Source organism: Ambystoma mexicanum, chromosome 3p, assembly GCF_040938575.1.
Source record: "Ambystoma mexicanum isolate Mex_15411 chromosome 3p, UKY_AmexF1_1, whole genome shotgun sequence".
Lineage (NCBI taxonomy): Eukaryota > Metazoa > Chordata > Amphibia > Caudata > Ambystomatidae > Ambystoma > Ambystoma mexicanum.
The window spans coordinates 266,308,470-266,321,377 of NC_090925.1; the positions used below are offsets into that span (position 1 = coordinate 266,308,470).

Consider the following 12,908-nt stretch of genomic DNA (forward strand, 5'->3'; position numbering starts at 1 on the left):
AGGGAAGGGTGGCTGTCCAATCAGGACTGCCAGCCCTCCAGTGGGAACTAGTTCCATTCAGGCACTCTAGCAAACCAAGGGCAGGGAGAGTGAATAATTCCTCCCCCACACACAGTGGAGCCTAGGCAGAGACACCCAGTGTTCCCCCAAAGGCAAAACACACACACACAGACCTCCCCCTCCCCGAATGGTAGAAGAAGGGCTAACAAAGGACAACCACACGAGAAACTGCAAAAAAAGAACCGAGCCACCATGTTGGAACATAAGTGACCCTATTGTGCATAAGCGAGACTGTGAATACAGTCTGCGGTAGCAAATTGCACAATCATTGGTTGATGTTAGGTAGGATGTTCCTATTTGTGAGCAATCTTCCTGACCTGTGTCAACCCCAGAACTTTTTGCTTGGACTCAGGAATTATTTCTCCTTGTCCCTAGGTGAGTGGAGATCCTTTTCCCCTCTCAACTAGTCTTTTACTCTTTTTATGGGTGACCTTTTTTATGTCTCTCAATATTGTATGATTGAAGTTATAGAGTCCTATAACTTTTGGGTTTAGGCTAGTTTGCCCCTTTGGGGTGCCATGTTAATTTCTCTTTAATGTACTTCGATGAACTACTGTTCCTAACGGATGAAGAGGGATTTTCATCCCCTTTACATTTTTATATATTGAGCCATCTCACTCCACTTTATGGGGAGTGCTCGGGGCATACACTTGCAAATTTACTTGAATGGCTGGTGGCAGTGGTTTTACCTTAGTGTCTTTTTAGTCTTATTACTCGCAGACTGTTAAATCGGCCTCGGTAATGCACAGAAGGGCCACCATTCTGCTGGAATGGTGGGTTCCTTCTTTTTCAACAATTTTAAGTATCCTTGTTTCTGAGGTCTTCTCCTTCCATTCTAGGAGGGAACGACCTCAGTGAAAGTTTTGTCTTCAGTGTGAATCGTTTGTATTACTCGATCAGTCTTCAGAGTGTCTGAGGAGGCAAGAAGAGAGGGAGGAGTCCAAAACTCTGCAGCCCTTTGTCTTTCACCTTGCTTGAAAGGAACACAATCCAAATGGGGGACTGGCTGTCCTGATTGGACAGACAGACCGCCCCTTGCTAGAAAATGTGGGGAGAGAATGCACAGGTTGTTCTGTAGTTCCTCATAAAAATTCTGAACCTGGAAGCTGCTGACATGTCGACCACTAGACCTGAACCAAAAGAGGAAGATGAAGAAAACGCGGCTAAGAAGATTTCCAGCGACCTGAGAACCTGCTGTGTAACCAGAGTCTGATGTTACCCTTCCTTCCAAGCGACCTGGGGATTCTGGAAACGACGACACCGACCCAGACCCTGGTGGGATCCACTAGACTCAAGAAGACTTGCCTTTTGAGCCATCCCACATTGTGCTGCGACCTTGCAGGCTGCAATACCCTGGGACCCTGAGCCATTGTGTGGTGCATGGTCTTCCAAATTCCAAATTGAGCTGAAACTTTGGTGGCTTCCTGCTGGACCTCCAGAGACGTGAATAGAGTCTGAAAAATCCCCTCGCCAGAGTGCCTGGACCTTATAAACGACGAGAATCTAATGAGCGATATTCAGTCTTCTTCTGGCTCCTGAAAAGTGCACCAAAATGACAGAGCTGCATCCAGCCACGATGAAACTCTTGCCTGGAGCCTTCCCTGTTGTTTTCTGCTGCAGAAGCCCTTCCAGTGTCCTGTCTTCAGTCTTCATGACAAGGAATTCAGCGACTGCGTTTTTGGCTGCAGATCCTGAAGTCTCCCCCGCTGCAACCTCTTTTTCTATGCTGAGTAAACCATGCGAAGAACCTCTTGCCTAGATTCTTCCCCATGATCTCTACTGCAAATGTCCTTCCAGTGTCCTGTCTTTAGTGTTCATGATAAAGGAATTCAACAACTGGGTTTTTGGCTGCAGATCCTGAAGTCATCTTGCTACAACTCTTTTTCCGTGCAAAGGTGCTGTGTTGGCAGGGGTATTTACTTAACCTTAAGGCTTTGTGTTTTCTGTAAAGCTTTGGGGTGTTCTTGTGATTGGGAGTCCTCTCATCCAGTTCACCCAGGTCCACTGCTGGAGTCCTCCTAGGGTGTCTTCTCAGAAACCCCTGGATCCTAACTAACTTTAAAGTGAACTACTTGTTTGAACATTCTTCCACAAGAACTCTGACTTTTGCCTGCGACAGAATCCTATCTCACCCTGCCTACAGCTGGCTCCGAGACCACTAGGGTCTCTCGTCTGCCCCTGAGTGAACTCATGCAATAGAATAGAGCAGGGCTGGATAAGTAAAGAATTATGTCTTGAAAAGAGTAACCAGTGTTTGAAAAGGACTTACTTGTGAAAGAGTTAGTTGGTAACTGTAACTCCGAGAGTGGGCAGTTACAAAAGTGTCTTATTTACCTTGAATGTGTGTTGTGCCACTCTGAAAAGTATATGTAAGGTTGTTTTACTCACCTGTGAATTGGTTGTACCTCTTTCCCAAAGGTAATGCCGTTGACTTCACTATTTCTTTCAGAGAATAGGTGAATACTTTCCCCAACTGAGTCTTGCTTCCCCTAACTTGCTGTATAGACTGTTTACAATAAATCTGCCTTAGGTTTTACCTACCTACAATAACACTGAGTCATTCATAAAGTGTAACATTGTGTTTGGCTTTCCATGGTCTGTTTTATATAGATGCTAAAACAATCTTCGGTTTATACCTACCTTTAAATTGCTGGTAACTCCTTTCAAAAGTATATAGGGTTTACTTACCTTGAATAGCTGTGTGCCATCCTGAAATAAGTTAGAGGGTTATTGCTTACCTCAATCTGTGTTCCACTGATCTGAAAAGCAACTGACAGCATTAGGTTTTACCTGCCTGGAATAGCTTTGTGCCATTCTTCAAAAAGTGTTCTTTAGGTCTAGCTGACCTTGGTCTGTCTGGTGCAATTCTACATTAGTGTAAAGAGTTCTTGCTTATCTTAGTCTGTGTTCCACTGTGCTAAAAAGCAACTGTAATTGAATATTACACTAGCATGTCTTACCAAGTATAACTGGGTGTTATCATTAATGTGGTTATAGATATATACTGTTCCTTGAATCTGTGTTCCACTATTCAGCAAAGTATCTTGGTAACAGGGTTGGTTGATTATGTGATTACTTTGCTTAGTGTCTACTACCCTTGTATTACTGAAAGTAATCAGAAAGTAACATATGGTTTTGCTCCCCATGAATAGGTGTGATACTAAAAGGGTATGATAAGGTCTGACTCCCCTAGAATTACTGTTAGGTTTTCTAAACAAGGTATATGCTTTGGTCTGTGTACTTTAAAGCATAATGTTGTGTTTTTATGATAGTGCTTAGTTACCCAAGATTCTTCTTGGCCTACTTTTATTTAAATAAACCCTTTATTTTTTACAATAGATAGAATTTCAGTGTTTCTTTGGACCATATCTATGCTACAATTTCTTTGTACCAAGCTACAGCCCTCTCTCCATCCTAGGATAAGCCTGGTGGCTCGGTCTATGCTACCTTACACTCAGGTGGTGCAGCCTTACACTACGAGTGGATTATTGTACTGTCTCATTTGAATGGTTTTACTAAGCCCTTAGTTGGACTTCAGAGAAACTGTCCTAACAGTGATTTGTGTGGTTGGGTGTTTGCCCATACCACTTGCCCAGCCCTAATGCTGGAACACATAGAGGGAGCCTTCTGTGTAGTCCCTAACACTTTAACTAACTTTGAAAGTAAAAACGCACTTTTTACTTAAATCGGTCCGACTCCGGTCTGGTGAAGGGAGTAATTACCGGTCCAGTCCGAGGTCGGCAGGACCGGTAATTCCCCATTCACCAGAGCCATTCCCCATTCCCATTTGAGCCCCCATAGGGCTCAATGGGAAGAGGGAAGGCGACAATAACGGTACCGCAAATTGCCGTTATTGACCCTGGTATCCCTTTGGGGGTCCCGTCCATAACGCCTGGTAAAACCAGGTGTTAAGGGAGGGACCTGCAAAGGGACCTCGGAATAGGGCACAAAGGGATTACCGGCACCGGTGTCATTACCGGTGCCCGGTATCCCTTTGCGCCCAGGTCATAATGACCCCCCACTGTCTTTTACTTTCATGTCTATCGCCATGTTGGGTTTTACTAAATACCAAACTTTGCAAGGGATTAGCATCTGTGCAGTCTGCCTATGGGTTCAATCCCCTATACTGTCCTTTAGACCCCCCTGTTTCCCTCCCTCCCTTGGCCTCCATGAATGGGGATTTACACCGGCACCTATAATCCGGGGCAATGCCGTCAGACCGGGAGCCTGGAAAAGGTAACTACCTTTGCCGCCAAGATACCGGCAAAGGTAGAATGAGGCCCAATGGTTTGTACAAGCATTTTTCATTTTTCTAAAAATAACATAATAGATGAAAAAGAGACCAAGAAACAATCAGAACAAACTAAATGGTAAAGGAAAATGTATTTGTAGAAAACAATTCACAGCATGAAGAAGAATTAACAAAATGCTATTTAGCTTCTAAGAGATAAAAAATAAATGCAACGAAAACAGAAAGATGGTTACCATGAACAATGTTCTGAAATTATGTGTATTATGTCAGAAGAAAGGCACTACGTTTTTGTCTTATTTTTATTCATCTTAAAGTGAAAAGATTGAACTACAGAAATTAAGTGACATTTATCAACTGTATGAGGATTTTGCTTAGGGACAGCTTGTCTGCTGTCCCTGCAGCACAATGGCTCCAGTCAGGAAATAATAGCCCTATTCGATAATTTCCTAAGCTACCAGTATCCCAGAATTCAGTATTACCATAGAGCTTTATTCGATCCTAGTTGAACTGGCAAATACTCTGATCTATACCAGCGGCTTGAATTTCTGGTTCAAACGTTGCAAAACATTTCAAGCTTCCATTCCAAATGGTTTAAATCTTTCAAGCTGATCCAAACTCCCACTGTTCAGATAGACTTGAATCTGATTCAAACCGTTATGCTCGTTAAAATGATTGCTGCAGCATTCTATTGCTTGAGATTTTACATATTATATGATATAACTTTAGATAGTGTCATAGAAATTGATAATTTGTCAATCTACCTCCATCCTGGTACACATTTCATAGGCAAGAATGTACAACATGAAAACCTATGTTATCAGTAGTGGTATTACCCAAACTGTCCGCGGCCGAATTGACCAGCCAAATTGACCATTTGTTTTGCGGCCGAATTGACCGAATATATATGTTGGGGGTGGTTTTGGGGTTATAAATAATGTAGGTAGATTGGGCGAGGGACTGCGGGGGTGTCCCCCCCTGCATATATTTTCAGCCAATTCGGCCACAAAAAAAAAGGTCAATTTGGCTGCGGTAAGTTGTATTCAAACGATTCGTATACAACCATCAGTAGTTAGCATCCCATTCAGAAGCCACACAAATTCCCTCAAATGTGATGGCAAAATAGAAATGTAGTGCACTGGGAACCTGGCAGAGGTCAGCATCTTATCTCATAATGCCTACAGGAGACCAATATATTTTCATGTGATGAAGTGGCTACATAAAGGCATGTTTTCTGGATAAAATATGAACTCTCTACACTCCCACAGGACCTCGCTCACCTCTTGGACCCGGATCACCAAGCTCTCCCGTTGGTCCTCTGTATCCCGGGGGACCACGAGAGCCCGGATGACCAATACTTCCAAGTGGACCTTCAGGGCCTGGTGGACCAGGAGGGCCAGGACGACCAACAAGTCCAGGAGCCAAGGGTCTTCTCAAGTTAGCAGCCAACTGTGCCATTTGATCTTCAAAAAAGGAAAAGGATCATTGTTCGGTTGTGTGTACATAACATATTTTGCTTATACTAACAAAGTTTGTAGTCCTAACCATGCATCATTTAACAAAAATTGCTGTACTCCATTAAGACCGAAGGTGTATGTGTCACTGGCAGCTACAATGATCAGACCATTTCAAATTACAGCACTGATCACGATACAGTGAAAATCTCATTTTGAACTATGGTTGCTTACGTGGAGCACGATGTAGACTTAAATTCTGCTGTTTCACCTACGCCTTTCTGCTCAAATTAAGTGTGTCAGCGTTGCTGATATATAGGGTGGACCTACCTGATACATGACTACCAATGAGAAGCTCTCCATATTAGCCACAGTGATGTCTGGGTTTTGCAAGCCTGCCTATCTGGTTTGGCACCTTGACACCCACTCCCCCAAACCACGTACGGGGTCAGCTACTTAAAATGCTGACATTTAGTGATACATTTGTCTTTTATGGCACCCCAGTCACTGCTAAACGTTTAGCCCTAGAATAGTGGTTTAAGCCTCTTCCCACTCCCCTAATTGGACCGTCTGTGCCTAGCCATATTATCAAACTCTTTGGGACCAGGCCAGGAGAAACCTCTGATTCTAAGGTCCATGCTTATTTTATTTTCTTTAAAGTATGTTTTTTCGAGGTGTAAATAAGGAAGAATATAGAATAACAAAATACACTGTCAGAGGCCACAAGTCACTCATATCCCCCAGTAAAAAAGAAAAGGCTACACAGAGTGACTGATGTTTGGGGAGAAATGAGGGAGGGTGCAACCAAATAACAGTAAGCTTCTTGACCCCGTCTTTCCAGAGACCACTCAGCCCGAGTTTGGAATAAGGCATGTGCAGGTCTGTTTTGCTATTTGCCCTTCTGCTAACAGGGGTGCATGACTTGCATTCGTACTGAGACCACCACACAGGCTCCTTTCCATAGACAGGCTTAAAAGCCCAACATTTACACAACAGCCATGCTCACCGTTTATCATGCCCCCACATAACTCTCTGATGTGTTGTTCGCTTGCCAATTTGCCCTGAAATCCAAAAATAAAAACATATATTTAAGGTAAGCATTATAAAGTACGTCAATGTCTCAGCTTAATCCGCACCTCTCGGATTCATCCTCCTCAAGTTAAAGTAGTTGTTTTATTCAGATACCTTGAAAATACACTTTCATCGATGATGGAATTCACTGCTTTAAGTGGGATGAGGAATCAAAGGGGGGGGTTTCAGCAAGGGGGCGTTGCCTAAGTGCTTGACATGGCCTAAATTAAGAGTGATAGGGGTGACCTACAGGGCGAGGGGGGGTAAAGCTGCTTAGGCATGGACTGCCTGCCCCAAGCAATACATCATAAGACTCTGCAAATACATATTTTGGGTCACTAAGCAAGGTCTTGAGTGGTTCTTTTTGCATCCATTTTGCATGTTGTAAATAGCTCTCTCTACGGTTCCGTTTGTAAATAAATCACTGTCTCACTAATTATATAACTAACAACAGAAGTCCTAAGCCAAAATAGATGTAACAGTGTTCAATACGTTGTATAATTGGAGACTGTTAATAACGATGGTACACATAAAGATATGCATGTGGGTGAACATAAATGGAGGAAGGACAAAGCATACAACAAGCAAAATAGCCAACGTGTCAAACAAATATCACAATACGTGTGGTAGAACAAACAAAAGATAAAGTGAATGTAATTAAATAGACACCAAGAGTCTAATGTTTGTGTTGAGTGGCATACTAAAGAACTCAAGATACAATGCAATCTGGAAATGAATGTAAACAGTTGTAAATCAGACACAATGCTATAATAAAATGAAACGTTGTCGGTATTGTCGACCCGAGAACTTGGGTTTCATTTTTATGGTGTTCATATTTATCCAAAACAGCATTATGTTCTCAATTCAGAATCCACATATGAGGATTATTTTGACTGTCAAAAGAATCTGTAAGCAATACTTTTAATATTTTTAAAACATAAGGCAAACCACATACCGCATGGATGTCTATTGCTGTGAACACAGTTTCCAACAACATCATAGCGTGGACTGGCTCTGGGACAGACAGCGCAAAGTGCCTCTGCTGCAGGATTGCCTTGACGTTTTATTGAAGTAGACCCTATTTACCAGTGAGGTCTTGAGGCAGTGAGAGTAAGCAATTTCACAGGTCTTCAAATGATAACAAAATCAGCACAGGGGTGGGGAGGAGTGAAATCAACCTTTCCAGGCCAGAAACCTCCCTTCCCACATTCCACATGATTCATCATGACTCATTTGCCCTCTGCACCTTTACCCTCCTCACCCTCAAATTGGCTTTCAACAATACTCTGTTTAATGGAGAGGACTTGAAAAGTACACCAAGCACAATAAACTACTCAGACAAATAAACTCCCTGTAGTAATATGTTTATCAAAAAGAGTATGATTGTAGTATTATTTTTCCCCATCTTGAATTGAAGATGACAGATACATACATGAATGTAATTCAGATCTATGAAGTTTGTTCATCTTTAACTGGTCAAAACATATTTTGCTAAATTTGTTTACTGATTCTTTGATCTCAAAATACAGAGGAGAGGGGGGGCACAACGTCCTAACCCACTCCCTCACCTTCCATTTTATATACTTAACCCCAACCCACATCTATGTTTCTTTGCGGTAAAAAAATGCAGCAAATTGTTATTCTTCCAGCTTATTAGTCGAACAAAGTGGGGAATACCTGCTATTCAGCACAAGGCTAAAACATATGGCCTGTGGTTTTTGCAAATGTACTTTTAAGATTCAAAATGTCACAACAAAACCTAATTTCTGAAAAGTGTTGGCTGTTTTTCATTGCATGACAACGGCATACTTTATATATGATGTGAGTAAATTTGAAATTCTACAAAAAATGCTTTTTGCTGGGTCAAATAAGCGCTCATGAAAATAAGGAGATTTACAACCTTTTTGTGCGACATATTGTAATTGTCCTGAAGGAAGACATATCATTTGGGCAGTTTACTGGTGCTTTGTGTTAGGTAAGATTTTAACCTTAGTTTTTATTGTTACAGGGTTGCCCCTTAGGCTTCCCTTTTACTTCTCTGGCTAACCTTGTGAGAACTACAGTTCCCAAGGGTAGAAAGGATATTTCGAATGGATTGTGTCCTCCCACGTATTCCTCATCTTGTGATAATTCGTTATCTCCAGCTTCGCTGCTTCGGAAAATAAAATTCTCGGCAGAGGGCGCTGTGCTCGAGGTCGTGGCGTCGATTGTCCCTCGACTTACTCCGTACTCTGTCGATGTCATCGATGGTATAAACAGCTCGAGCCGCGCCCGTTGCTTCAGTTCAGTTTTTCCGATCGCTTCGCTATCGAGAACGGTGCCCTTCTATTTTCTGTGAAGAAAACGTCATCTTCGACACCTTCGACACCCAGGACTGGGTTTAAGAAGCATGCAGATTGTGGATCTAAGATGTCGATCACCGATCCCCACCGGATTTGTCTCTGGTGTCTCGGTTCCAGTCACCGAACCGACCACTGCGGGTCCTGCCAATCTATGACCGAAAAAGCTCTTCGTGAGAGGAGAGGTAAACTGTCGGTGGGGAGGGAGGCCTCAAAAAAGGTTTCGTCAAAAAGACACAAGAAAGCGACTGATTCTAAGGAATCGGATCGCCATAGGCACTCAAAGAGATCTCGATCTACTCCTAGATCGAGACACTCGTCGTCATCATCGAAAAAAATGAAGAGGAGACATAGATCTCCCTCATCATCATCTTCTTCTTCAGAGTCGACCGAAGAAATTCGTTGTCCGACTAAATCGGATTCTCCCAGTAAGTGGGAAGCATTCCCCAAAAAGATGATGGAGGTTTTCGAGAATGCGGCCCCGGCCCCCTGGAAAGACCTTCGTAAAAGCCATACCCCTAAAGTCGCTCCATTGGACGACAAAGGGAAGTCCAAGGCTACCATGGCTAAGACCGGTAGCGTTGAGGAATCCAAAAAACCTCGAGTCGACGTAAAACCGTCGAAGACTCCTCGAGAGTCGAGCACTTCTCCAGTGCCATTCAAGAAACCCAAGTCGTCGAACACTTCGACAACTTCGTCGACGCCCTTGATGTCGATAATTTCGACTCCAAAGCCAAAAGCGTCCTCAACGCCATTATCGAAGTCATCCTCGAAGACCCCTTCGACAACATCGAGGGATTTGCCAATTCCTTTGAAGCAGATGGAAGAGGAAGAAAGGAGATTCACTCCTTTACCCAGGTCAGACTTTTTCAAATCTATGTCAGCAATCTATGAAGAGTCTGCTTCAGAAGAAGACGAGGTTACTCCTTTGGGAGTTGCTTATGGTACAAGACAAGTTCCTGAGGAACTTATTGACCAGGAATCTAGAATGAGAGACCTGAGTGATACTCTACATTCTGCCAGTGGAGTTGACACATCCCCAGAATTAGAGTTCGCCAAACCTGATCCTGCAGAGCATGCAGATGCTGGGTACAGGGGTCTTATGACCAGAGTAGTTGAATATATGGGTTGGGGTAATACTTCACCCATTTTTGAACAAGATGACATGACGGATATAATCGTCAAGGGACCTCAGAAAGATCCTGTTCTGCCTTTCCACAGAGCCCTCCAAAGGACTGTGGAGAAAAACTGGGAGAAGCCAGAAACTATTGCTGCTGCAGATAGCACTTTTCCAAGAAAATATAGACCGGCTGGAACGGATCCTGAATATTTGAATAAACATCCGACTCCAGAGAGTTTAGTCATTCAGCCAGCATCTACTTCAAAACAAACTGCTTATCCAATTATCCCCCCAGATAGAGACGATAAGAAAATTGATGCCTGGGCACGTAAAGTTTTCACGTCAGGCAGTATGGCACTTAAGTTGGCAAATGTCACCTGTACCCTAGCCAGGTTTACCCGTACCCTGTGGGACTGTATTTCAGTGGCGGCTGATCATATTCCGGAAGGCGAGGAAAGGGAAGGCTTCCTGAATATAGTCAAAAACGGGAAGGAGGCAATGGGGGAATGTCTCCAGTCTGGACTGGATACTGCTGATTGTATCAGCAGATCCATGGCTGCAATCGTTGTGCTACGCAGATTTGCGTGGTTGAGGAAGTCGGGGTTTGCACCGGATGTGCAAGCCAGACTTCTCAACATGCCCTTTGATGGCTCGAGGCTCTTTGGCAGAAAGGCTGATGAAAGCCTAGAAAAACTTCAGACCTCAAAAGCGGCAGCTAAATCACTTAGCGCCTCTTTTCGCCAGCCTCTAAAACCCTATTCCGGCTCATCTTCCTGGAGGGGTCGTTCTTTTCGATACTACTCCTCTTTTGGTAGAGAAAGAGGACAGGCTTCTCAAAGGGGCAAAAGAAACTTCCCTCGTGGAGCATGAGGAAGAGGTGCAAAATCAGCCTCAGGAGCGGCATCTGTACCCTCAGCCACTCCTGCAGCCGCCTCCAAATCCCTCTGAGACCTTGTTACACAAAACACCAGTGGGAGGCAGGATCTCTCAACATCTGAAGGAATGGCGGGGCATTACCTCAGATGCTTGGGCACTGGAAACAGTAGCCCAAGGTTACTGTCTCCCCTTTCTAAAAAGGCCTCAGAATCATCCACCGGGATCCAACTCCGCCAAATTTCCAGATCCGCTCCTGTTGCAGGAAATTTTAACCCTCCTAGAGAAATGTGCCATAGAACCGGTACCTGCAGCGGAGAGGAACAGGGGTTGGTACTCCCCATATTTTCTCATCCCAAAAAATGACGGAGGACTGAGACCCATCTTGGACTTGAGAAACTTGAACAAGTTCCTCAGGAAGGACAAGTTCAAGATGGTGACTCTTTCTCAGATCCTTCAGGCTCTCCAACTCCAAGATTGGTTGGTATCATTGGATCTTCAGGATGCTTACTTTCATGTGCCAATCCATCCAAAGCACAGAAAGTACCTGAGGTTCACGATTGGCAATTCTCATTATCAGTTTCGAGTTCTGCCATTCGGGTTGACCTCCGCCCCGAGGGTTTTCACCAAACTGTTGGCAGTTGTGGCAGCAAGTCTCAGGAGAGGAGGTATTCACGTATATCCCTACCTGGATGACTGGTTGATCAGGGCAAGTTCACCAGAACAAGCTCAGGAACATCTTTCGATCACCTGCCACTTCCTCCACAAATTGGGCTTCTCCCTCAATTTCAAGAAGTCCCACATGATACCATCCCAGAAGCTCCAGCTTATCGGAGCAATCTTGGACACTTCCTCGGGAAAAGCCTCGCCTCCCGAAGTGAGAGCTCTCCACATCCAGCAGATGGTAACAAAATTCCAGAATGCCCAACGTCTACCGGCCTTCGATTTTCTCAGTTTGCTCGGCCTCATGGCATCCTGCATTTTCCTAGTACCAGAGGCCAGGTTGAGAATGAGATCCCTTCAATGGGCACTCAGAACTCAGTGGTCCCAGTTCTCAGGGAATATGTCAGATCTTCTGCAAGTCCCGAGCGCAGTTGCTCAGGATCTTCTATGGTGGGCTTGCAGCAACAACATTCTCAAGGGAGAGTCTTTTTGGCAACCATGGCCGGAGATAACAGTAGTGACGGATGCCTCACTCACGGGGTGGGGAGCACACACCAACGATCTGACAATCAGCGGTCGTTGGTCTCCATCGGAGTCCAAACTACACATCAACCTGTTTGAGCTGAGGGCAATCAGACTAGCTCTGAAGGCCTTTCTGCCCTCTATACAGGGAAAGAATGTCCTGATAATGACGGACAACACGGTGGCCATTTACTACCTCAACAAAAGAGGAGGAGTAGGGTCACTGCCAATGTGCAGAGAAGCAATGCAGCTCTGGTTCTGGGCAATACGAGAAGGAATCTCTCTATCGACAATTCACCTAGCCGGAGAGAAGAACACGGCGGCAGACGCTCTGAGCAGGCAGAGCACGGTCTCAAAAGGAGTGGGAGCTGGCCCAGGAAGTCCTTCTGGAGATCTTCGCCCTTTGGGGAACCCCTCAAGTGGATCTGTTCGCCACAGCGATCAACCGGAAGTGCGATCAGTACTGCTCAAGGGAATTTCCTCAAAGAGGAGCTCTGGGAGACGCATTCGTAGTGGAGTGGAAGTTTCCACTGCTGTATGCGTTTCCCCCAGTCCCC

The 12,908-nt window shown here is 44.4% G+C and overlaps 1 protein-coding gene across 1 annotated transcript in view; it reads right to left on the reverse strand.

Moving 5' to 3' along the window:
* COL9A3 (collagen type IX alpha 3 chain) overlaps window positions 1–12,908 on the reverse strand; it is a 322,714-nt gene that overhangs the window by 101,069 nt on the left and 208,737 nt on the right. Inside the window, exons 29-30 of the mRNA XM_069650770.1 lie at window positions 6,770–6,824; window positions 5,590–5,772 (exon numbers count right to left, since the gene is read on the reverse strand). Coding sequence (XP_069506871.1) covers window positions 5,590–5,772; window positions 6,770–6,824 — 238 coding nt within the window. The remainder of the gene's footprint in view (window positions 1–5,589; window positions 5,773–6,769; window positions 6,825–12,908) is intronic.